This window comes from Podarcis muralis, chromosome 3, assembly GCF_964188315.1.
Source record: "Podarcis muralis chromosome 3, rPodMur119.hap1.1, whole genome shotgun sequence".
Lineage (NCBI taxonomy): Eukaryota > Metazoa > Chordata > Lepidosauria > Squamata > Lacertidae > Podarcis > Podarcis muralis.
The window spans coordinates 3,369,261-3,396,415 of record NC_135657.1 but is presented as its reverse complement, the minus strand read 5'-3'; the positions used below and the strand labels follow the sequence as shown (position 1 = coordinate 3,396,415).

The following is a 27,155-nucleotide window of genomic DNA, read 5'->3' as shown; positions in this document are numbered from 1 at the left end:
TGGATCCAAACTACAAGAAAGAAGATTCCAGCTAAACATTAGGAAGAACTTCCTGACAGTAAGAGCTGTTCGACAGTGGAATTAGCTGCCAAGGAGTGTGGTGGAGTCTCCTTCTTTGGAGGTCTTTAAGCAGAGGCTTGACAACCATATGTCAGGAGTGCTCTGATGGTGTTTCCTGCTTGGCAGGGGGTTGGACTCGATGGCCCTTGTGGTCTATTCCAACTCTATGATTCTATTCTATGACAGAACTTGAAACAGACCACTAAGGGATGTGGGAAAGGCTATCAGCTTCCACAAATTCATCCAGCAACTGGTAACCCTCTGTTTAAATGGCGACGTGTTCTCTGCCTAGGTGTGTTGCATTTACACAGCCATTTCAGTCTCCTCACCTGCCATCCCGTGACCTATGCAAGCTGCCGTGGTAGCTACTGACTTTGCTATGGACGCTGCCCGCTTTGCTTCGCTGGTCGTCCATCATAGCCAGCTGGGTAGAGGAAGCGTGGGTGGATGTCCCTTGGGTGGAGGTGCCTCTGGACTTGCGGATTATGGGTGTGTTGGGGTCTCTCAAGAGCGACTGAGCAAAATCAGGCTCCTGAAGCACTTGCCGGCTCTCGTTCACAACCCTGTTTACAACAGTAAAGCCTCGTCAGTTTGACTCCAGAGAGACAGATGACAATAGGCAAGAGCATGCAGAGGTTAAGTGGCGAAAAAATCTACTGAATAGCCAATGCGAATGGGAGGGGTCTGTTCTTGCTGTATCTGGATCATTCAGACCTAGAAATGGTGTTCACTGTTGTAGAAATACAAGCCAGCAATAATTTTTGGAGGGGAGGCAAGCATCGGGTTTTACTAGTAGCTGCAGACAAAACAAAAAAAAATTCCTTCCAGTAGCACCTTAAAGACCAACTAAGTTAGTTCTTGGTATGAGCTTTCGTGTGCATGCACACTTCTTCAGATAGCATCTGAAGAATAGCATCTGAAGATAGCATCTGAAGAAGTGTGCATGTGTTAGTTCTTGGTATGAGCTTTCGTGTGCATGCACACTGCTTCAGATAGCATCTGAAGAATAGCATCTGAAGATAGCATCTGAAGAAGTGTGCATGCACACGAAAGCTCATACCAAGAACTAACTTAGTTGGTCTTTAAGGTGCTACTGGAAGGAATTTTGTTAGTAGCTGCAGAGTTCCGCGGCTGGACCAGGCCGAAGGGGGGCCACCTAATCCTGCATCCTTTTTTAAAAAAATTGTCAGCCAGAAGCCTCTGAGAAACCTGTAGAACAGCCTTTCTCAACCTGTGGGTCCCCAGATGTTGTTGAACTACAACTCCCATCACCCATAGCTAGCCAGGCCATAACTCAGGAATGATGGGAGTCATAGTCCAACAACATCTGGGGACCCACAGGGTGAGAACCGCTGCTGTAGAAGAAGAAGGGCCTCAGTGCAACAGCCGTCTTCCCACTGGTGACTCCTCTCAGCATGTCTTACCTTCAGCATCTATGCTGCATAGGTTAAGACAGTCTGGCTGGGCCACAGCTCAGTATCAGAGCACAGAAGGTTCCAGGTTGAACCCTTGGCATTTCAAGCTAAAGCTGGGAACGAATGATCCATCTGTGAAATGGTGGAGAGCCACTCCCAGTCAGTGCAGCTGATCTGACTCTATAGAAGGTGGCCTTGTAAGACGCCTCCCTCAGAGGTAAAGAAGCCTGCTGGCCAGAGCCTATTCTGCACCCCTGACTAAGGTGAACTCTTCATTGTGTGAGGCAGTGGTGCTGTCTGCCTTGAAGGAACTGTGGCTTCTCCTTAACAAGCCTTTTTTTTTTTTGGACCCAGCAACTACTAACAACCATCGCCCAGTTGCCAATATCCCCTTCGGGGGCAGAATGCTTGAGAAGGTGGCGGCGGCTCAACAACAAGCACGGCTGAATTAAGCAGATTATCTGGGTCCATTTCAATCCAGATTCAGCACAGTTTGGCACAGATATAGTGTTGGCTGGCCTAATGGATGGCCTTTGTCAAGAGGGATGGAGAAATGCGAAGGGTCTCAGATGAAGATTGAACCTGTCAGCAATCTGGTGGCCTCATTCTGCCCCAGCAGCAAGACAGGAGCAATGTTGGCAGCAAAGTCTCTTCCCTGCTACCCAGCAGGCCCTTCCCCTCCCTCTTTCTGGCATGCAGAATGCTGCGTGGGGTGGGGGAGTGAGAGATATTAAGAGTGGATGGGGACTTTGCTCCCCCCATTGCCATGTATATTTGGGGAAAGGAGTTTAAGAGTTTGTGGGAGGTGGCGTGGAGATTGCCTGATCTACTCTTTCCATATTCCCCTTTGAGAAAACGAAATGAAATGAAAACAACAGTTTGGAGTTGTTGTTTTTACCCGTCAAAGAAAGCTTGAAAAAAGGCAAGCAGGGAAAAATGAGGGAAGAAAATCTGCCTCTCGCTTAAGAACTGCTTTGAGTAAAATCTGAATGTTCCTGAGTTATAGAAGAACCTGTTCCATGCCACCTTTTATGTATCACAACTCACTCTTTTTTCTTGCGCCCATGGAAGAAGCTGGCCCATTCAAAGCAGGTCTTTTTACTTCCAACCCAGAAGACAGATGGAATCCCAACCACCAGAGCCATCAGATACTTCATCAGAAAGAGGATCAAGTCTGGACGACTCATCTGCGTGACCTGGAAGGAGCAGACAAGGGCAAACATGAGACACTGCTGCAGATCCACAACTCCATCTCTCTAACTCACTAGCAGAAAGCAAAGATCAGTCCAGTCCCTCCATTTCCCATCTACATAATGGGCCCACAGAATCCAGATAGATCAAGGCAATTTATCTGAAGTATTTCAGTCACACAGAAAATCATTTCAATCAAAACTCCAATTTAATTCCTCATGTACCTTAAGTATTTCCAAAGCCAGAGAACATGTCAGTGCATAACCATTAAAACAGAGAGGTAACATTGGCAAGGAAAATAGGCACAAATCACACCCAAACAATTGATTTCAATAGATTTTCCTGGAGAAGCGTGTGAAGTATTCACATGGAATTAACTCCCGCTCTGTTTAGCTGAAGTACGTTTGGATCATAATGGCAATGCTATCACTTGCCATGGACTGAATTCACAAAACTGTGGGGGGAAAGCACTCTGACATGTGAGCACCACAAGATAGCTCCTTAGCTGACCAACTATTTGGTGGAAATGCTGTGAAAGTCCTCACTAAATGCAGACACAAGATCTACCCACTCTGAAAGAATGGCAGATGAAGGTGATGGACTATATGGAACTGGCAGAAATGACCGGCAGAATACGAGTCCAGGGAGAAGAGTCGGTGGAAGAAGATTGGAAGAAATTTAAAGACTATTTACAGAAATATTGCAAAATTAATGAATGTTAGAATGATGTTGGAATGAAGTTAAGATTTTTTTAGCAGCAATGTTATAAAGGAATATGTAAAAATGGATTGTTAACAGGTGATAATCTAAAGTTATAATATATTAAGATAAAGGATTAAGATAAAAACAAAGAGGGAAAGGATTTGCTGAATTAACTAACTGAACTGGAATACAAAAAAGGGAGGTGTGAGGAGGTCAGGGAAACAAGCAAACGAAAGACAAGATATGGAAAGATTGATTTGTTTTTAACTGTTTTTACTTTTCTGTACTTTGTATTTTCTTTTTTCTTTTTTTCTTTTTCTTATTTTTGTAATATTTTGAAACTTTAATAAATATCTTTTTTTAAAAAAAGTCCTCACTAAATGCGGAGAGTCACAATCTCATATTAACAGCCCCACGACAGCAACTGTCTCTTACTTGCATATATGAAATTTTATAAACACAAGTGTAATGAGTTGTGGAGAATCAGGCTCAATCACGCATGGTACACCTATGAGCTAGGGCAGAGTGTATGCTAACTGTGAAGATAGCAATGAAAACCATCCAGGTCCTCCTCCATAGTATCCGGTGTAATTTGTAAGCATCCTGATTTTGCAATATTCCATGGGCTAACGGCTGGCAAGGGGCAGGGAAAGGCCAAACACCACAAGGTCTGTAAACTCTGCTAGGATTATGGGAGAGCAAAATGTTGGGGTGCTGCTTTGGGCAGTAGCTGCATTTTGAGCATAACCTTGCTAGCGTGTGACATGAGCGCAATTGTGCGGTAGTTGGAGCATTCTTTGGCACTGCCCTTCTTTGGGATTGGGATGTAGACTGATCTTCTCCAATCCTCTGGCCACTGCTGAGTTTTCCAAGCTTGCTGGCATATTGAGTGTAGTACCTTAACAGCATCATCTTTAAAAATTTTAAATAGTTCAGCTGGAATACCATCACTTCCACTGGCCTTGTTATTAGCAGCGCTTTCTAAGGCCCATTTGACTTCACTCTCCAGGATGTCTGGCTCAAGGTCAGCAACCACACTACCTGGAGACAGAGGACGAGATGGCTGGACAGTGTTCTCGAAGCTACTAACAGGAGGCAGTGGAAGACAGGAGTGCCTGGCGTGCTCTGGTCCAGAGGGTCACGAAGAGTTGGACATGACTAAACGACTAAACAACAACAAAGCATGCTTATCATCATCTCTAGCTTGGCACTGCAAGGCACAAGGGAAAAGGCCTTTTCTCCTTCTGCAATTGAGGCTTGCACACCTGCTCCATTAATTTGTAGAGCTATAAAGCTACCATAGCTGATTGGGGCTGATAGCACAATAGGGCCGAGAAAGCAGTTGTTCCATTGAAGATTCAGAAAGGACTGCCTGCATACACTCACTGAAAGCTAACTTACGAAGCACTGCTCTTCTGCTTCTGCAATGCTGGCTGTTTCTCAACAAGTATCAATCCTATTCTTGAAACAGTGGAGCTGAAGCCCCTGCAAATGCCACCCAGGACACTTTCAGAGCAGCTGAATCTGGAGGCATTTATAGTGCCTGTCAAATGCCATCAGCTTCTGTTATGGCTCTGAGGCAGAAAAACGTATTATGAGAGATGCCAAGCGGTGGCTGGACAATGAAGTGGCAGTTGATCCCACTTGACAGGAAGCGACACAAAGCTGGGGGAAAAAATGCTCATGGAGCTGCAGTCTCAGTCTGTGCCCTGTACTCCCTTAATTGATACTGTGCACAGGGCAAAGAACAACTAGGACAGGGTGTTGAGAATTCAAGATCTTCCCAATTCCAAACAGCAGCTGCTTCTGCTAGTCTCAAAGCTATAATTCAGATAGCGTATCTGACTAGACCAGATGGCAAGTAGCTTCTGGTCTGGGCAATTTCACTCCTGAGGGAAAGCTAAGAACAACCCAAACCTCTTTCAACATTTCACCCCTGGGACTACCCTCAAGGAGAGACCAGGTGTGGGTCTTTGGCTCGCACAGCCAGCACTGCCTGTTCTCTGTCCCTCTCATCACAAGGTGAAGTAAAGAATCCAAACTGGGAGATCCTCCAATTATCTGAAGACTTGTGAATTTCTCTCTGAAATGAGATTTCAAATAGCTGCAAGATCCTCAAGCTCCAAATAGCTGCAGGATCCTCAACCATCTGTTCACAGCTTCAGAGGACGTGGCATCTCACTCCTGGTCTGGCGGTGGACAGGCCCAACGTCATCACGCTTTGGACAAGACTGAGAGCTGTGCACATCTTTCCTTTCCTGCTGTTTGCTCACATAGATTAGGTTCGACTCTGGAGAACTGCCAGCTGCAATTAAGAGCTAGCACACTCTTGCTCCCTTTATATAACAAATTACTTCCAGTCACTGCTCAGAGTTAGGCCTGCGGCTACCTGGGGAGCAGAAGAGCACTTTCCTGAACAGAACTCCAAAAATAAAACAGGGCTGTGGTGATTTGAAAGACAGATAACTGATCTGCTCCCATCTCGACTAAGCTGGGAAGCAGAAATGGACGGCACCAGCTCCTGCTGGGGAAACTCCACAGACGGAAAGGAGTCTGCCAACAACCTTTGGCGCTACAACCAAAGTGTGTACACGGTTCATGGGTAGAAGCCGCAGAAGCGAGGGGGAAAGCTGGCAGGGCAACAGACCTCCAGTGACAAACACTGGAGCTGAAGGAAGATGTGTGCTGCTTGCTGTGAAGGCAGGACAGACCGAGGAATGCTGGGAGCTCTGCCTCCTTCCTAAGATGTTTGTCCTCCCTTCTCTGCTGGTGGGTCCTAAAGTCCAACCCAACCGGCTCACTCCCACTACACGAGATCTTAGCAGAGGCGTAGTGTGGGTGGGGAGAGGGGGGGGGGCAGTTTTTTCGAGGGTGCATTTTGCTCCTCATGCCGCCCCTGCCAGTCCCATGCTGCTTTGCGTCTGATCCCAGCCTGGCAAAGTCGTGTGGGGCTGGCAGGGCGTCATGAGGATGCAAAAGGCTGGTTGGAAGGGTGCATGCCTGCACAGCTGTGTCGTCCTCATGTTCACTCTTCCAGCCCGTGCGTAAGGAGGATGCAACAGGCATGCAACACAGGGGTCCAAGAACCTCTGATTGGGTTGGAGTTCCTAGAAGTTTGTACATGGATGTTAAAACTGTGGAGCCTTTTTGCAAGCATCTTAAGCGTAGGATGCAAAAGGCATAAAGCCTGTCACTAGAAAATGGCGTATCTTCCATTCTCATATCAAAATAGAAGTTGGCAGATTTACACTCTTCCTCCATACACGCCCCCTTTTAACTATCAAGCAGCATTGTGAATTTTATGTTCTCCTCATTAAGCTTTCAGTAGCCCAATAAACATAATTAATCTGTTCTTTTCAAGATAAGCTTACTGATTAAATTCTCAACTCTGAGCAGTTGGGAAGCAGCCATTCTGCATATTGTTACACAGCTATGCACGTTAACCACACCCACCCTTAATATTACTGAAAGAAATGTGATATTTGCTGGTGCAGGTATATGTCACAGTAATGAGAAAGATTTTAATCTCATTGTGCTAGAACAAGTTACGGGAGGAAGAAAGCAGCAAAGACCCAGGGACAGGTGAAATTTGCAAGGAGTGTGTATGTGAAGCCTGCTGCATTATGCCAACCACAGCTGCTGAAACACTTGAGAATCTCTTATATTTCAGCCCTACTTGCTTAAAGAAAACCCCATCGTTCAAGCACAGCAATATTAATGAACAAAATGGGCCAGTTGGCCCCATCAGGGCAATGGAGGTTGGATTTCTAAGCTGCTTGTCTGCTTTGTGCTGGTGATGGAGGCAGCAGAAGGAATGCTGGGCCAGTTGGCCCTTCGATATTGTGCCCCGTTATGAAGCAGGTGGTATTGGACAGGGGAGGAGGGGGTTGTCAGCTCACCTGCTTTATGGTGGTTGTAATATTAGCAGTGAGGACTTGGGGGCTGCTTTGGGGTGAAAGAGGAGGGACTGCCTTGTTGTTCCCTTGTGCTTTTGGCAACAGAAATAGGAGTGACTGCAAACTTGCCTGCCTTATTTATCTCACCCAACCACCAACCCAATTTCTCCTGTCCTCCTATTGCCTTTATAAGCCTGTTGTTGACTTTGGCAAGGAAAAAGCCATGTGTCACCTCCATCCAACCTCAAAAGTCTATTTATTAACCAAAATTCCCCTGAAAACCTAGAAGAGAGATGGCCTCTTTCCAATGGGCTGTACCTGTTCTTTCTAAAACTATCCCTCATGCAAGCTTGCTCCCTTTTCTCTTCTGTGCCATGTCATCCTTAGACTGTAAGCCTGCAAGGCAGGGATTGTCTTGGTTATCTAACTCAGTTTTATGTGCTTTGTATATTATAAACCTTCAGTTCCTAAACAGCTGGCCTTCCTACCATCATGGACAAAAATAATCCACCGGTAAAAAGGTTCTGATGGTTCCAACTCCTGTTCCTATTTCATTTCATTTTTCCACCAGCATTCTTCCCTAACTCATACTTTCCAGTTGTCTACATGATTATGTACTTGCAGCATGTTCCTACAAGGAAGTAGGAGAGCGACGCCAGGTTTATAAACCTGGGAATAAATGGGAGTGGACCATGTGCAAATACCTTGCAGAGATAGATGCTTGCTCACCTGATAAGGGCAGGGTATGTGATACTCTTTGCACCGTTCCTGTATCCACGTCGTCTCCCACACACCTCGGTAAGCTTGCTCATAAAAATAGCAGCCAATCACAACCAAGAGTGGCACGAGGTAGAGGACGCTGAAGACACCGATCCGGATCATGAATTTCACCAGCTTGTCCTGGTTCTCCTTCTCTAGAGGAATTTCAATACGAACCCGATTTAAAGAGATGATGCCGGCGAGTAGCAGAGAAACCCCAACCACCACATAGAGGCAGAGGGGAGCAAGGACAAAGTACCTCAAGGCATCCACGTCATAGAGGCCAACAAAGCACACGCCGCTGATGTTGTCGCCTTCGATTTTGTTCATCGCTAGGAGGATGATGGTGAGGGTTCCTGGGATGCCCCACGCACTGGCGTGGAAGAGGAGGGCTTTCTTCTCAATGGCTTCGCTGCCCCACTTTGGCACAGCTGCCAGGAACCAAGTAATGGTGAGGATCACCCACCAGACGCTGCCAGCCATGGTAAAGAAATAGAGCACCATGAAAAGCATCGTGCACGCTTTGTTGTGGGAGCCCTGAGTCACCGTGGAAGCCTTGTACGTGGTGGGGCTGGAGGCATTGCAGGCCACCCGGTCCTCTAGCAGAAAGCCAATGAAGAAAATGAGCGATACCATCATGTAACAGACGGCATAAAAGATGATGGGCCTTTCTGGGTAGCGAAACCTCGTGACGTCAATCAAGAAAGTCAAGAAAGTAAACAAGGTGGCCGAAAGGCAGACAATGGAGATCACACCAATGAAGTATCGTGCGAAAGAGAGCTCTTCACGTCTGAAATACATATTCGGGCAAGGAGGGGAACAGTCCCGTACCCGCAGGAATGTGTAGCCCAGATCCGGGTCGATTTTCAACTCTCGGGGGCACCAGAAGCCGTAATCTCTTTGCACTGCCACTGGCGCTTCTTCCGTCGCTTCCCCAACGACATTGAGATCGACAAGGCGAGGGTAAGGCTCGTCACAATCCGGGAACCTAGAATGGCAAGAAAGGAGAACCTGCTGTTGGACACACACATTTTACTAATGTCAACAAAATAATCATGCGGCTTCCTTGGCCCTTGGAGGAGTAACAAAATGTTGGACGGAGAGGAGGAGATGTTGTCGCCTCAAGGTTTTGAGACAGGCTGTCTACCTAATAATCAAAGTAACATCCTGACACTGTAGTCTGGGAGTTTTAGACATTGCTTTTAAACTTGTTTTTAAACTTTGATTTCTATTGATCATGTTAATGTTTGTATTCTTGGCAAACTGCTTAGAGGTCTTATTTAAAATTAAGCAGTATATACCGTATTTTTCGCCCCATAGGACGCACCTAGTTTTTTTTGGGGGGGGGGGGAAATAAAGAAAAAAAATTATTTCCCCCCCAGGCACGGGGCTGGCGCAGGGGAAGCCCGAGCTTCCCCCAATCCCAGCCCCGAGAACAGCCTGCTATCCGCAAGCCTAGGGAGGCCAGCGGTAAGTCACGCCAGTCTCCCCAGGCTTCGAAATGCAGGCAGCTCTGCGCAGCCATCGGGAGGCGGGCGCCCCGCTCCCGATGGCTGCACAGAGCTGCGCTGGCCCCGGGACAGCAGGCAGCTCTGCGCAGCCATCGGGAGGCGGGCCCAACTTCGCGCCCCGCTCCGGATGGCTGTGCAGAGCTGCGCTGGCCCCGGGACTGCAGGCAGCTCTGTGCAGCCATCGGGAAGCAGGCGCGAAGTGGCGCCAGTCTCCCAAGGGTTGTGCAGAGCTTCCTGAAGCCTGGAGAGCGAGAGGGGTCGGTGTCCACCGACCCCTCTCGCTCTCTAGGCTTCAGCGAAAGCCTGCATTCGCCCCATAGGACGCACACACATTTCCCCTTCATTTTTGGAGGGGAAAAGTGCGTCCTATAGGGCGAAAAATACGGTACATTTTGTTAATTAAAATAAATCAAATCAGTCACTTTGACCAACTTTTATTTAGCACACTTGGCTGTTTTTACCAATACATATGACCTTCAATCCTCTGACTCCTTACTGCAAGTACCTCTCCTATCTATTAGATGGTCCCCGGCAGGTTTCCCTGGCCTTAGACCAGCACTTTGACCACTGGACGGCACCAGCCTGCATGTGAAGAAGAGGAAGAGTGTAGGACAGCAGATGGACAGTAAAACTTCATGCTGGACTTGAAGAGAAGTGGGCAGAATGGACTGAGAGGCTTTATGTCTCTATGGCTTTATGACTGAGAAGGTCTTTCTCTGGAGCCAAGCTTAGGGCAAGCAACAAAAGATGACTCAAGTTCACTGCAAAGCAGAACAGAACATTGCTTGTCTGGTCTCCTGTAGATTATGACCAGCTTTCTTGACTTTTTGAACATAAACTATGAGCCTTTTCTTGTAGCTTAGCCAAATGAGGAAAGAGAAAAAGGAGAGATGCAAAAATAACACAAGAAGCCAAGTTGTCCTTGTGGCCAGGGTGATTATTCTCACTCTAATGCCTTTATTAAGCTAGTAAAGCCTTTCTAGTCTGTCTCAGCTGCCCTGTGTATGCATTGTTTGTGTTCTTTACGTGCCATGACGCCTTCACTTGGCATATTCTCCTTTTGAACGAAAGCAAAAAAAGATTTGAGATTACTCAATTAAAGTGGGGAACATGTGCAGCTGGTTTGAAGACTGAGCAATTGTTTTGTCATTCACCATGCCGCCACCTTTTTGTCTGAAAGGGGCAGGTTGGCTTGTGGGGAGAAAAAAATGAAAAGGGAGATTGGAGCAGGAATTTTCAAGTGTTTGACGAGACTCTGAAATGTAGTAGCCTCTGCCTGCTGGGTAGGAACCCAGTCAAAGCAGGAGAGTTACTGTGGGTCACTAAGTTGGTTTAGTGTCCAGAAAAGGGAGGGAAGGGGGGGGTACAGCAACTAAGGCTGAAAAACAAAGTCATTTTATAATTCCTGGCACGTGTTAAAATCTGTAGGTGGCCGTTTAAACACACACACAAATCCAGAGGATTTCTCACCTGCTGCACTCCATATCCTCTGACCAAGACACACCAAACATCTCCATGAGTTTTGAACACTCACTGTAGGCTCGCTGGCAAATTCTGCGACATGGGAGGGAGACTCTGCCATACTCCATGCAAATAGGAGCATAGAGAGCACACAGGAATGGCCGAAAGTCCCGGGAACATTCAAGGTTCACCATTGGGTGGAATGGCTATGAAGAGAAAACAAAATTAAATAGCCCCAAGCCACCATTTCAGATTCCGTCTTGTGAAACAGCCTGGGTGGTTATCATAATCTAAGATCTCAGAATCTCTGCCCAGCTTTTTCAGGGTGGGGAGGAACAGATCAAATATGACAGATAATTCTGGCAACAGACTGCACGGAATGCCAACATAAATATTTGCTCAATGCCATCGTAACGCACTTTCCCTTTGCTTGGTGGACTTGCACCTTCAGAGGTCACCACACAAATCATGGGCCACTGAGCTGAATAAGCCCACCAGACAATCGCTTGAAACCACATCCTCATCCCACCCATTAGTAGCCCTCTGCATGTGGCAAAACCTAAAATTTATCAAGCCCCTGATGGCCACCAGACATGGCCGATGAGCTGCATTTTGTTTAGCAAGGCACAAGTTATATAGGCCTAGTTTAATAAGAAATGTCCATTCACAGGGCAGATCTGGTAGGTACACTGGTGCCCATGGGCACTGTTTTGGTGATCCCTGACCTATTTCTATGGCAAAAGCACCACAGATACACAACACTGTTCACTATGTCGTGTCAGACATACACGTTCAGGCAGCTAGAAATTACTCTATAGATCAGTTCTTATATATTAAAGTATTTTCTAAGATGGTACAATGTAAGTAGTAAATCTGAATTCACCCTGAGGCTATCCTAGATATATTAAGCTGCCAAGTATTCAATTTTTAGATAGGAGCAGAAAAATATGGCACATTCCTTATGAATTAAAGAGATGAGAGCAGGGGTGTAAAAAGAGACCAAATCAACAATACATGCTTGTTGAAGTTAACACTGCTATGCTACAGTTTGCTGTATAAAAACCAGATACAATACTATAAAGAAACAGATGCTATAAAGCATGTTTTTAAACAGAGGCTGGATGGCCGTCTGCCATGGATGCCTTAGTTGAGATTCCTGTATTGCAGGGGGTTAGACTAGAGAACCTTTAGGGTCCCTTCCAACTCTAAGATTCTAAGTAATACATAGTTGGAGTGCTGTAGTAGATAGATAGTGTGTTTGGTTTAGATTGGGAAAGACTTCGGTTAGAATCCCCAGTCAGCCAAGGAAATCACAGGGTGGCCTTAAGAAAGTCACTATCTCCTACATTAATCCTATCCTAACTCCTCAGGGAGTGGTTGGGAGGATGTGATGAGATACGCCAATATATACCACTCTGAACTTCTTGAAGGAAGGGTGTGATACAAATACGATGCGGTAAGTCAGTTCCCCGCACCCCAATATTACAATAAGCTGTCTAGACATAAAAAGTAATGAGGCACACATGCCGTCAGCGACTGCTACGATTGCCAGTGTCCCCAGAGGAAGTGAACATATGCAAATGAGTACATGATATTAGTGTATGCAGATTTTTAGTTGGCAGTCACCTATGAAAGCAAGCACCAGGAAGCCATTTGATCACTCTCTCCCTTTGGAGAAGGGTGGTGTGGGGGAGGGGACAACATCCCCTCCGAAATCTCTGATGGCAAGTGCTCTTCCACTTAATGTCATTCCAGCTCCAAAGCTGGAAGAGGGAAAGTTTCATACATAGCCTCTAGAACAGCCTTTCTACAGATGTTCTGGACTACAACTCCCATCAGCCACAGCACCAGAGAGCAGTCCTGGCTGGGGTGATGGAAATTGTAGTCCAGGCTCAACTATGTACAGTGGTGCCTCGCAAGACAAAATTAATCTGTTCCGCGAGTCTCTTCGTCTTGCGGTTTTTTCGTCTTGCGAAGCACGGCTATTAGCGGCTTAGCGGCTATTAACGGCTTAGCGGCTATTAACGGCTTAGCGGCTTTAAGAAAAAGGAAACAAACTCGCAAGAGACGTTTCATCTTGCGAAGCAAGCCCATAGGGAAATTCATCTTGCGGAACGACTCAAAAAACGGAAAGCCCTTTCGTCTAGCGAGTTTTTCGTCTTGCGAGGCATTCGTCTTGCGGGGCACCACTGTAGTTCCGTTAGCTGCAGCCAGCACAAGGCCTTATACTAGCGCAACCAGACTCCTGTGCTCCCCCTCATGCCCCCGCCCCCAATTGGCTCTGGACAATCAGGGAAAAACCCAAAACAGTGTGCAGAAGGAGAGGGGAAGGTCACTCCACTGAACAAGCCGAAATGCTTCTGTTGAAAGAAAACAACCTTGAATTCCTCCCCGAGTTGGCAAAGACACTGTATTAAACAGAGCTGCATTATGGAGGCCCAGGACTGAACTGCCTCCCACTATTAAATCTTCAAGAACCAGAAACTTTTCCAGCATGGATGGGGAAATTCTACTTGTCAGAGATGACAAATGAATGGCCATTTGTAAGTCAGGTGCCATGTGGTGCTAACCCTGGCAACTATGGCAGACATGCTCATACTGAAATAGCCTTGGTCCATAACCCCCAAGATTTCTCTCTCATGTGTGTGTGTGGGGGGGGGCACCATGCAAGGCTGGGAGCTGGGCGGAGAGAAAGAAAGACAGAATAGTCTTCTATTAGCTTAAAGAGAGACTTAAAAGCAGACATCGTGCAACGAGAAGCATAGCTACAAAAGCAGCAATCAGGAAAAGCATACGTCTCTACTGATGGGATTGAGCCGTGCAAAAGAGCTTTCCTCCTACATTTTTAATTCATTCTCCCATACTATTAGTGACAGGGTGGAATTCATGTCTCATTTTGTTATTCTAATGAACATGGCGCCTGCACTTTAGAACAGGACTGTTGCCTCTCCGTTACCCTAGTAACTATTTGAATTTGTAAAGGGGGGAGGGAAAAGAGTTCTGATCAGGAGCGGAGCCTGACATTCCTTTGTCTTCTCCTCTACGACAGAACTATGATGGTCTCCGGAGGTTGTATATAGCCGGCTCCTTTCGCCAGTCCTCATATTTCCTTCCAGAGTGAAGAAAAAGCCTCAGGACATACAAGTCAAGCATCCAGGAACCCCCTACCACCTATTTTTCTCATGGCATGAACCTATTTGTTTAGGCTTAGATACAGTATATGTGATCAACATTAGGTTGATCTACACACAACTGCTCATGTCTAGACAAGCAGAGCTGATAGATAGATGGGAATTAGGGGATATAAATTAAGGAGGATTTTTTCCCTGCACCTACTAGGGCCGGGTATGGGACGCGGGTGGCGCTGTGGGTTAAAGCCTCAGTGCCTAGGGCTTGCCGATCGAAAGGTCGGCGGTTCGAATCCCCGCGGCGGGGTGCGCTCCCGTTGTTTGGTCCCAGTGCCTGCCAACCTAGCAGTTCGAAAGCACTCCCGGGTGCAAGTAGATAAATAGGGACCGCTTACTAGCGGGAAGGTAAACGGCGTTTCCGTGTGCGGCTCTGGCTCGCCAGAGCAGCGATGTCACGCTGGCCACGTGACCCGGAAGTGTCTCCGGACAGCACTGGCCCTTGGCCTCTTAAGTGAGATGGGCGCACAACCCTAGAGTCTGTCAAGACTGGCCCTTACGGGCAGGGGTACCTTTACCTTTACTAGGGCCGGACTTTGGTAACCTTTCGTAATATGGTGCCATGTGCAAGGCCAAAATTTGGCACCCCAAAAGGGATCATCTCACTTATGGATTTTGCACCCCCTTGGCTTAGCACACTGTGCAGGCGAACTGCCTGAACCACCCTAAATTTGGTCCTGCACCCACCCACACCCCCCTCCCGCACTGGATCTATGGATTCTGAACTTCAGGGGGAAACCTCTTTGTAAACACAGAAGGGTGAGCTGTGATCTAAAAAGGAAAGCTATGGAGTAGTATCTGGGGAGCAGCGTTCTGGCTGTAAAAGGAACAAAAGCCTCTATAAAGTCAAAGAAACAATTTTTATTAAAACCCAAGGCGTTTGCTGCTCGCTGCCTCTGACACGACCACTTTTGTTCCATAAGCCTCAAGAAACAGCAAATATAAACAAGTTAGCAAACGAGAAAGTTGCTTCCCTGCTGATAAATTGTAGGCTTGGGCAACATGGAGATGAAGTACAAAGGAGCCTTCCTCCTTCATTCACATTCAGATTAACAAGGCCTGTGTGTTCTATTCACACTGTGGCCCCTCCTCTCTCGGGAGTTTCATCCCCATTGCCATGGTAACCCTACACCCACAGGCTTTGAAGCATAGCAACAGGCCAAGCTCAGCGAGGAGTGTGAAAAGGGGAGAGAGTCAAAGGGCACAATTTGGCTCCGGGGAATCAGAATGCCAACCTTTGTCCCAGCACAAAAGGCTGGAATCCATAGGAACAGTCCTTTGCCAGCAGAGAAAGGGGTTTGCTAATATCATGGCCAGAGACATGATATGGGAAACAGAGGCAAAGGTGCCAGGGAAGGCACAGGCGTGCAGATATGCACGTCCCATGAATTTTATTGCTTTTTCTGCCATTTCAGCAAATCATATGTATATATATAGAGAGAGAGAGAGAGGGTGCTTTATGTAAATCAACCAGCTACTGGAGAGGTAAGCTGTTTGGAAGCAAAGCAAGGATCACTGTTGGGCTGAACGGTGGGGGTGGGATATAATAGTAATAGTAGTAATAATAATAATAATAATAATAATAATAATAATAATAATAATAATTTAATATGTATACCCCACCCATCTGGCTGGGTTTCCCCAGCCACTCTGGGTGGCCTCCAACAAAATATTAAAATACAATAGTCTATTAAACATTAAAAGCTTCCCTAAACAGGGCTGCCTTCAGATGTCTTCTAAAAGATCTAAGTTTAATGGGGGGGGGGGTGCCCACACCCCCTGCATTCAGCTCACTTCCTAATCAAGGGGTAGCTCAGAAAAACTGAAAGGCCATTATGAAGAGCAAAAATAGTAAGTGGTTTTTGTCAGCCGAAAACTAGAGTCCAGTTCTGCCTGGGGCTAATGAAAACTTGGATGCTTCACCTGGCATAGAATACAGCTCCCCACCAGTCACAGTGGCAATAACTATATATTTCAAAATGCAAAACTGCCATTGCTGCAAAGGGAGAGAGAAAGAAAGAGAGAAAGAGAGAAAGAAAGAGAGAAAGAGAGAAAGAGAGAAAGAAAGAAAGAAAGAAAGAAAGAAAGAAAGAAAGAAAGAGGAAGCCTGGTCGCAACCAAAAAGAAAGTCTTGCATTGCCTCCATTCATCCATGGAAGTTTTTTTACTGGTGCATTTATAGTCGGTGAAACCGCAATAGTGCTCCTACGCTTGGGCCCTCTCTGCGGGTTTTGTAAAGGTTGCTCACTGTGAGAACAAGATGCTTGACTAGATGGGCCACTGGCCTGATCCTGCAGCCTCTTATGTTCATCTTTTCTAACACAGCATAAGTTCCCTGCAGTTAAGCCTCTCCTAGACATTTGAATTAACCATAATACCAAGCCATCTGCCTGGGTGACCCCAAAAAACAAAGTCAGTATGCATAAATTAAAAAGGGCAACAAACCCACCACATTCTAGAAGTAAAATCCCCCAAAGCAGTCTTTAAAAAACATTTAGCAAAATGTCTAATTGTTCATTATTTACCTGCTATGCTTGCATGCAATGCTGTTTACTGCATTTCTCAAGTGCCATTTTACTAAATCGGCACAAAGCTGGAGCGAGAATAGTCTCTTTAATTCCTTGCAACGTGAGGGTGGGAGAGCACAACTGAGCCAAGATTATGAGAGAAAGACTAACTGTTCTAACATCAAGGAAAATGCAGGACACCAGTGGGAGCAGACAGAGTGTAACTGCTGGTTTGTCAACTGGGGGGACGAAGGCCCTCCATCTTCCCTAGATCAAGGGAAGTAATAGTGCCACTGTATTCTGCTCTGGTCAGACCTCACCTGGAGTACTGTGTCCAGTTCTGGGCACCACAGTTCAAGAAGGACACTGACAAACTGGAACGTGTCCAGAGGAGGGCAACCAAAATGGTCAAAGGCCTGGAAACGATGCCTTATGAGGAACGGCTAAGGGAGCTGGGCATGTTTAGCCTGGAGAAGAGGAGGTTAAGGGGTGATATGATAGCCATGTTCAAATATATAAAAGGATGTCATATAGAGGAGGGAGAAAGGTTGTTTTCTGCTGCTCCAGAGAAGCGGACACGGAGCAATGGATCCAAACTACAAGAAAGAAGATTCCACCTAAACATTAGGAAGAACTTCTTGACAGTAAGAGCTGTTTGACAGTGGAATTTGCTGCCAAGGAGTGTGGTGGAGTCTCCGTCTTTGGAGGTCTTTAAGCAGAGGCTTGACAACCATATGTCAGGAGTGCTATGATGGTGTTTCCTGCTTGGCAGGGGGTTGGACTCGATGGCCCTTGTGGTCTATTCCAACTCTATGATTCTATGAAGCAAGGAGAGCTTTATAAGAAGATACGTTTCTGTCTTTCCCTCAAAATGTGCAGGGAGAATCTACCTCACTAAACAACCTTTTCCACAGCTTGTCTGCTCTTGATGTTGATCATTCTGCTTAATTGTTCAAATCCATAGCTACTTAATACTGAGCTATTACTTTTAAATGGATAACACTGTAAATATTTGAAAACAGAAAAACATACACATATTTTCTTTTCTCTAGGTTAAACCCTGGTTCCTACTACAAACTTTCATTGAACTCTATCACAGCTCCCCTCTCCATATTTTTGTCAACAGCTGAATAGGTAGTTAGAAAGATAAACTTAATTCAATGACATAGCTGCAACATTAGCTAGATGAGTTTTTCTGTATGATAAGCTCTTCCACAGAGGGAGTATGGTGGAGCAGGGCAATATTCAGTGAGACCATCAGCAAATTTATCACATATTTCAAGAGACGAGTGAATGCTGAAATATACAGGGTTTTTTTTTTAAATTTGTAAGTCAATGCATATCTTCTTAGCACCCTGATCAATGTTGGACAGCTCCTAGTTCCTCTGCTTCTACAATTTGGACAGCTCAATCTGACCAATACGCAAGAATTTAAAGAAACTAGTCAAACAGAATTGTGCCTCTTTCCTAAGCAGTAGCTGCAAGAGACAGTGTGTCAGACACAGTGTTACTCTGTACGCCTCACGATCAGACTTGGAGGTGTACGGGGGGGTCCCCCACCTCAAATTCTCCAGCAAACCATATTTGGCATTGATATAACTCAAAGTACAAGCTTAAGCCCACATCTGAATCATGAAATCATTGAGCTGGAAGGGACCCAAGGGTCATCTACTCCAACCCCTTTCAATGCAGGAATATCTGAAACTATTTGAGGCTGCCAACACATTATAGGGGAACACTGGAACACAAGAAACTGATAACCTTAGGTAAAACAACGAAATACCAGTTTTAATATGATGACAGAACAAAAAAATGGACAAAGAAACAAGGTGGATGGGAGGCCTTTGTAATTTTCAACATTCCACTTCTACTGATAACCAGATTTCACCACAGCAGCTTTTGGTAACTCTTGAGAGTAAGAAGAAGATACTGTTACCGTAAGCCATACACTAGAAGAAATAATGTATCCTATGCAGACAGAAATTCAAGGGCAGAAAGAAGGATAAATGTGACATACCTTACTTCCCAAACTAAGTTAACTGATGCTAACTATTTTATCCTGGAAAGGAAACCTCCCTGATTATGGTATCACAACAGCTCATCCAACTACCAGGGCGGATGCCACACAGAGTGGGAATCAAAAGAATAGAAAATAAAGGCCTGCCCAACCTTTATAGAGACTTTAGTAACTTTTGATCAAAATAAGGAGACAGCACAGACTTGAAACCAGAGAGAAATTACAAAGATGTGGAGAGATATTGTCGCAGTATTGTTAGTATATACAAATTAGGCCTCTGTAAGACACAAGTGGGACGCGGGTGGCGCTGTGGGTAAAAGCCTCAGCGCCTAGGGCTTGCCGATCAAAAGGTCGGCAGTTCGAATCCCCGTGGCGGGGTGCGCTCCCGTTGCTCGGTCCCAGCGCCTGCCAACCTAGCAGTTCGAAAGCACCCCCGGGTGCAAGTAGATAAATAGGGACCGCTTACCATCGGGAAGGTAAACGGCGTTCCGTGTGCTGCGCTGGCTCGCCAGATGCAGCTTGTCACGCTGGCCACGTGACCCGGAAGTGTCTCTGGACAGCGCTGGCCCCCGGCCTCTTGAGTGAGATGGGCGCACAACCCCAGAGTCTGTCAAGACTGGCCCGTACGGGCAGGGGTACCTTTACCTTTACTTAAGATACAAGTAATGTACTTTGAAGAATGACAAGGCCTACTAGAGGGTTGGAATAGATGACCCGTGAGCTCCTTTCCAACTCTACAATTCTATGATTCTATAATAGTCCGGATGAGGGAGCCATTTCAATAGTTAAGAAGTTCCGAGGAAGTATGATTAAAAATATCTGCCCACCATATAAGATTGCTCTACAGAAGCTGAAGAAAAACTGTGTCATTCTCAGCACTGCTTGGTGGGGCACAAGAGGCCATTGGGTGTAGACTAGACCCACATTTTAACTACTAAAATTATACTGTAGAACAGGAGGTAATTCTCACGCTTTGAAGGCCAACATAACAAGGATATTGTTCTGTTTAATTCAAAATAGAATTTGGGGAACTTTCATTTGTAATAACATACACTTGTCACTAGGTAAGACTATATTGGAAATGGAATATATTTGGAGAAATGTGGCAAATCTAACCTGGAACACAAAGTGCAGGAATATGAAACAGCTAGAGTCTTGATCATAGCAGTGTCTGCAATGCAACAGCAGGATCACTAGCAGGAATATGTATCTTGCAATGGCAATTTCCTTTGAGGAAATTTCCCCCTTTGGGAATGCTCCTAACATTGGGAAGCTTAAAAAGCATGTTCAAAATTACTGGAAGTAATTTATAATCACCCTTTTCCAGTTTACCTAGTGCTCCCCTAAATAAATCAGAAGGCAATCACAACTTCTTGACCCCAAGAGGAAAAGTGTGATTCAAATGAACTGTTATTTTGTACACAGTTTTTGTGTTTGTGCAACAGGGACATACAAATTAAAACCTCGTCTATGTTTACGTTTGATCTATTGCAGTGAGCATGATGAAATTATGACACTACAGTCAAATAAAGTTTGGCTACATGCTGAAGTCACCAAGAGCAGACAAAGCCAAGAAAGAATGAAGGCAGTGCCTACTGGACTAGTCATACAGGTGAGCCCTGCTAATGAGAAGCATGTTGCAGGCAAAAGGAGATGCAATGCTCATAACTCGTGACTGGGGGCGGCCACCGAGACCACATAACACCGGTCTTGAAAGACCTACATTGGCTCCCAGTACATTTCTGAGCACAATTCGAAGTGTTGGTGTTGACCTTTAAAGCCCTAAACAGCCTTGGCCCAGTATACCTGAAGGAGCGTCTCCACCCCCACTGTTCTGCCCGGATGCTGAGGTCCAGCGCCGAGGGCCTTCTGGCAGCTCCCTCATTGTGAAAAGCAAAGCTACAGGGAACCAGGCAGAGGGCCTTCTCAGCAGTGGCGCCCGCCCTGTGGAACATCCTCCTACCAGATGTCAAAGAGAAAAACAACTACCTGACATTCAGAAGACATCTTAAGGCAGCCCTGTTCAGGGAAGTTTTTAATGGGTGACATTTTAGTGTATTTTTGGTCTCTGTGGAAGCCGCCCAGAGTGGCTGGGGAAACCCAGCCAGATGGGCGGGGTACAAATAATACAATTATTATTATTACTATTATTACTGATAAGAGGGGCAGCCACTGCACTGAGATAAAAGCTGAAATGTGGGCAAATGAGGGGCAAGGACTTCATGGTAGGAGCACTCTCCTCACTGGTTCTTCATCTCATGGTGTACTTGGAGGAAGGGGAACCTGCTACTGAAGTCGCTCTGAAGTACGGTTGGCTAACCTGTGACCCTTCAGGTGTTATTCGATTCCAATTCCCGCAAGTCCCAGCCAGTATGGCCAAAGGTCAGGGATGATGGGAACTGCAGTACAACAGCAGCTGGAGAGCCATACATTAGGTAATCCTGCCCTAAAGCTAAGGAGACCTCAGGCACTTGGCCAAAAACAAGAGGCAACGATTCCGCTGCAGCATAATCATCCACTCTTCATAAATGGACACTCCTGTTTGCCTTTATTGCAACCCTGTAAAGCAGGGAGGGGAGCAGATTTTGCCACGACACTTTGTACCCAAAAGCACGGGGAATCACTTCTCAACCAACCCACCACCAATTTTCAGGATCAAAAATCCAGGATGAACTACCACCGCAGCACAATTTTTTCTGAATGCCCCCCAGATATAAACATGCCACAAAACTAGTCCCAGACTCAGGGCTGCTGTGATGATCCATGATGGCTGTATTTATCTATACCATGCAAAGAACTCGCTTTTTTATCTCAAGGAACTGCTTCAAATGCCATTTATTTTAAATGGAAAGCACTTCTGTGTAAAAGAACAGCAGTTCAAACTGCATATGCATATAGCCACCTAATACCACTTTATATGCAGGTTTTATGCTGTTTTGCCATGTAGGTTGTTCATAACGTGTAAAGCGTCCTCAAGAGCACCAATGCACCTCTGTTGTTTTGTGCATTATTCCTGCAAGCAGATGTAGGGAAGCTCTTCAATTATTTTTGGCAACTCTCCAGTACCAAAGGCAATTCCACCACTGTGAATGCTATCGTACATTTAGGCAGAAGTTAACTCTTACCTCCATGGCTAGAGCTGCTGTTTGCTGATCATAATGGTTCAAAAGGTTAGGCATAAAAGTGGTGTTGTAAGGAAGATCCTGGCACATCCTCAAGATGATGGGCTCACATGAGAACTGGCTGTGACCACCTGTGCATCCTATCAGAACAGCCAAAAGCCACAGACAATGGAAGACCCAGCTTGCAGCCATCTTTCTGCAGCAATCATGAGATTCTCCAGATTATTTAGTAGACTTTGCTGGGTACCTGTGAACCACTGTCAGGTTCTTCAGAGACCGAAAGATTCTTCGATTCATCCGCATTTCAGGTCTTCATTTTAAGATTCTTCAGAGAAAGGCTGTTTGTTTGCATTGATGCAACTTAGCTGAGTCCCACAGAAGGCTTTCATTCCCAAAGCACTAATAAGGTACTTCATCTTGGCCTTTTGTTTCATATTGCCATGCAGGTTGCATTAGGTCATCAAAGCTGGCTGTCTAACCGCACTCCCAAACAGACCCCATGTTGACAGGCTCTCTTCTTTCATTAAGTGCTCTAAAGACAAAATAATAAAAGTGTTAAAACTGTATTGCTAACAGTTCAAATAAAGCTATTAGTTATGACTCATGGGCTCTCATATAACTTTGGGAGAAAAGCGCAAAGCACAAATGAAAAATGATAGCAAGAGACTACCACAGCCTGATCAACCAGCACTTGGCTTCTCCTTTCCAAAGCAGAAAGGCACTGTATAAATATAGTAAACAAATCATAAAATCCAAAGGCAAACCCCACTGACAGAGAGTTTTCTACTGATCATGTGTGCAAGTACACCAGACATTTACCAGATATTGCCAAGCTTTCAATCATTCCCAACATGTAGTCTGAAGCTGCAACTGCTCATCATGTCTCAAGATTTATGAGGCTTGATGTTTTTCGCTTTAGCTTTACTACTACCTCCATTTTTTCTAAATAGCTTATGATTTATGGATTACACTTAGGGTAAACTACTATACGGCTATTTCAGAGCACAATCTCTAGTTGATAGTTGCAGTCTATAGAAGGCAAAGGACTCATATCACCAGGGTCACAGACTGTGAAAACATTTCTTTATGATACAAATGGCAGCTGATTTAGGAGGAAATAGTATTTGATAGAATCATATACTGTACTGTAGCTATAAGGGACCTTGAAGTTCAGCCCTCTGCTCAATGCAGATCTGCAATGCAGGATGAATCTACAACATCCCCGACAGATAGCCACACAGCCTCTGCTTAAACCCTTTTAGAAAAGGAAAGCCCATCACCTCCAGCTTTTACTATTGGGCAGTTTCTCCTAACGTTTAGCCAAAATCTACTTCCCTGCCGCTTCCACCCATGGGCTCCAGTTGTGCCTTCTGAAGCAAATGGGAACAAGTCTGCTTCTTTTTCGCATGGCTGCCCTTCAGATATATGAAGACAGCTATAACGCCTCCCCTTAACCTCTTCTTCTCCAGCTAAACAAAGCCAGCTCTTTCAACCAATACCTCGTGGGACTTGGGTTTCCAAGCCCCTCACCACCCTAGTCACTTTTCTCTGAATATGCTTCAAGGGCTTTCAAGACTTGATTATTTTGGCAAAGTTTGGCTATTTTGGACAACACAAACAATTCATCACTGTCAAAGATTTTAAAAACCTATATTAAAAGTAGTTTGCCAAGAAGAAAAGAACACAGGAGGCAGTGGCAATACGGAGGCAATCCAAGAAATATTTGGATTGAGTCTGACCACACAGATATCTTAACTACAATTAATAAATGCTGGTGATCCATGGGTACCCCCCAATTTTAGTTTCCTTGGGTGCTAACTCGGTTTCTTCTCACCTGACTTTTGTACTGTTTTTAAACACAATATAGCAACCATGAACAAACTATCTTATGCAAATAAAGATTTACCATACCAAAATCTTAATCATCTTGTATATACTAACGTAGATCATTTATGACACTTAAATCATAACAAGAGAAAAAGCTAACTAGTTACTATACACTTGCATTTTCAACCAATTGAATGCAAGCCTGCCACTTTCCTAAACTTACAAAAAGAATTATTGCAAGTGTAAACAGAGGTGACTAACAAAAATGAATAAATAACAATCACGATAAATTTCTAGAATTTTTGAAGAGAATTTATTTACCTCCCAGAAAGATGTGCTCACTCAACACAATCCTTAACTGCTGCAGGATTTTAGCAGCTCAATGGCAAAGTGCTGTCTGCAGTAATTATTCCAACGGCTGTTTCGGTACAAAAGAAAACAATCCCTCTGAATCTATTCCAATGATTATAGTCAGATTTCTAATTTTTAAACCATCCTGCCCTGGAGATTCATACTGTCCCCACCCCCATCCTTCTGATCCCCACTATGTCCAGGGAGGGGCAACACAACAACTGCAGACTTTAATCTATCCTTTGGGCCCTTGTCTAAATTCTAAAGAGGAAAGAAAAGCATGGCACACGTAAGCAAGGAGAGGATAATCTTTTGCAAGGAATGGAGATGGTAGGCATTTTTTCATCCCAGCTGCACCAACAAGGGAAAAAGCAATCCACACTAAACCGTCATTGCTGCAACGGAGTTGGCTTCTCTTACCTCTCCAGGGAAATATGTGTCCCTTATACTGGGAGGAGATTCGCTCCCTATACTGCCATGTATTGAAGTGGAGAGGTTCTCCATCATCCCTCCCCCATCAACACAACGCTCCTACAAATTATAAGAAACACAAAAGGTTTGACCGCACTGCATTCAGTGCCCATTCCTGCAAGGAGAGCTCCAGTCACTTTACTCAGCTCTGGATATTTAGTACTTCAGTTTACTTAGAGAGAAACATTTTGCCTCCATTGTTGCAGGGGAGGTGGTGAAGCTCAGAGAGAACACATTAACAAAGCTCCTTTGCTTCTGGGACCTTCCTGGGGAGCAGTGAGGATGCAGGGGAGACGGAGCTGCTATCAGCAAAATTGGGACACCTTTTAAGGAGTCTTAAAAATATAAAAACTGCCCTGTTGGATCAGACTATCCTAGCCTTTCTCAACTCAGTGCCCTCCTTTACTTACAGGATAGCATTGCCCCATTGGTGCCCATCTGACCACTTTACTCCTTGGAACTTTCACAAAAGCTACGTAATGTCGGTTCGGCATTTGTGAGCTCAACTTGTAGTATGGAAGTACCTTTGGAACTCCCTGCCTATTGACACTTGACAGGCACCCTAACTATTGTTTTAGACACTTTCTGAACACTTACCTCAGCAAAGTAAATATCCTTTAGTTACCTATATACGTTTTACGTTTTCGGCTGACATTTTCTGTGCCTTAATGATAACTATTTTACGAGTATCTGTTCAATAGTATTGCAGATTTTAGCCGTGTTTTACTACAATTTTATTATGTACACAGCTCTTTGATTAAGCAACTTTATGCGTCTTTCTCAATATACTAATGAATGCTTTAGAGACTATAACTTCCGCCAGCCTCAGACATAATAGGTGTTGCAATCCAACATATCTGGAGGCTGCATGGTTGGCGGAAAGGCGAGGTTTCTGCCTAGACCAGCATTCAGTTTGCAGCAGTAATCAGCTCAAAGGGAAGCCCAGGATGCAATGAAGGCAGTAGAGGCTCTCGTCTGCTGCCACCACCACAGCGTCCCCTTAGCATTCATTCATTCATTCTTGTTTCCCCCCTCATACATGAAGGTGGTTTAAAACCCCTACTTCTCAACAGGATCCTTTAATTGCCAACACTTTCTCCAAAGTAACACCTCCCTTGAAGCCTGGGAACCTCCCCGGCTTACCCCACAAAACACAACGCCATGGCTATGAAAGCAAGCCCCTCATAAACTAGTGTTTCAGTGCCTGTACATGTGTTGGGGGGGGGGGTTGGTCAGAAAATAAGGAGGAAATTATCAAAACACCTCTCTTCTCTCTCTCTGGCTGATGAGGAAGCAGCAGGGCAAGCTAAAGCGCATTAATTACTAATAACGAGGGCCTGAGTCTTCATCAGTCATCACAACCTTTTTGTTTTGTTTCAACCTTATTATGCTCATTAGCCTATATTAACTTACGGCTAACCTGCCTTGCAGGCCTTCAATCAGACAGAAGAAGAAAAGGGGGGGGGGGTTGAAGCAGGATATAAATAATGTTTAATTATAACATAATTATCAACTGCAGTTTCAGGAGGCCACCTACCCGGCCCCAGCCTATGCAATGCAGGGGGAAGAGGGCACAATGCAAAAGAGGAGGAGGAGGAGGAGACCCTCCCCTCCCTAATCCTTCTTTGGGTCAGGAGGGGGGGGGGTCTCCCTCCAACCCCCTTCCCCCTCCTAAAAAGACATGGCCTGAAAAACACCCACCCAGTTTCTCTGTTTTAACCCTTTTCAACCCTCAAAGCCCACCCACCCTTTGACCTGGACACAATACCAGGAGGGAGGGAGGGGTGCCAACTTGAATAAAATATTGCAGGGGGGGGGGAGAGCAGGTAAGCACAGCCCCCCATAACTGATCACATATGTTATGCTGTAAGTAAAATTTCCAGTAAAAAGAGTAAAATATAATTGATCACGTGACATGACACGACACACGCACAATGTGAATGGCACTGCCCCTCAACTTTGCAGGGGGAGGGGGCAGACCCCTCAAATATTTTATGGGCGGGGGAGGCCGAAAGGACCTTGGCCCCTGGGAGTCGGTTCCCATGGAGGGAATCCCACCCACCATCCCACCCACCCCCCATTAAAAAACAAACAAACCTCGTCGCCCCCACGCGCGGGAGCGTTTGAGAAAAAATAAGAAAAAAGGAGGACTGGGGGGGGGAATCCTGCCATGAAACATCCCCCCCCCCGTTTCATTGTCTTTTAATGCGGGTGGGAGGTGAAGGGGTCGCGCATGCGCGCGCAGGTATGAGGAAGCCAATTCTCTCGTGGGGGGGGGGAGGTCGGTCCCTGACAGGAATTTTAAACCCCCCCCCCCCAGAAAAGAAGTGTGAGGCGCGCCCCTCCCCCCCTTCACTGAGGTGATATGAGCCTCTTTTATTTCTCTGTGGCGAAGGCGGGGGGGCGGTTATTAGCTGTAACCCCGGTCCTTTTTTTTGCCCCCCCCCCCGTTACCTGAGCGCGTCCCTCAGGCGGCGCTGGCCGGCCCTTCCTCGGCGCGGCGGCTGAAGGGGCCCGAATGAAGGAGCCTCCGAGGCCGCCGCCGCCGCCTTACGCCCCGCCCCCTCGCGGGGAGGGCGGGGCGCCGAGAAAAAAAGCCAGCCAATTGCGCCCCAGCCTCCGACGCCGCCCCCGCCCGGTTGCTAGGTAGAAGGTGAACGCCAGAGCGGGAGGGCGGCTT

At 45.9% G+C, this 27,155-nt stretch overlaps 1 protein-coding gene across 5 annotated transcripts in view; it reads right to left on the bottom strand.

Moving 5' to 3' along the window:
• FZD3 (frizzled class receptor 3) overlaps positions 1-27,043 on the bottom strand; it is a 34,304-nt gene extending 7,261 nt beyond the window's left edge. For 2 of the 5 annotated variants that reach the window (XM_077925377.1, XM_028725241.2), the window contains exons 1-6: positions 26,930-27,043; positions 21,830-22,358; positions 11,005-11,201; positions 7,994-9,011; positions 2,523-2,671; positions 390-623 (exon numbers count right to left, since the gene is read on the bottom strand). In XM_077925377.1, coding sequence (XP_077781503.1) covers positions 390-623; positions 2,523-2,671; positions 7,994-9,011; positions 11,005-11,201; positions 21,830-22,018 — 1,787 coding nt within the window. In that variant the 5' untranslated portion in view covers positions 22,019-22,358; positions 26,930-27,043. Of the gene's footprint in view, positions 1-389; positions 624-2,522; positions 2,672-7,993; positions 9,012-11,004; positions 11,202-21,829; positions 22,359-23,974; positions 24,072-24,424; positions 24,536-26,929 lie in introns of all 5 variants that reach the window. The other 3 variants (XM_028725238.2, XM_028725239.2, XM_028725240.2) reach the window with 3 other exon arrangements.
• Positions 27,044-27,155: the final 112 nt, after the last annotated feature.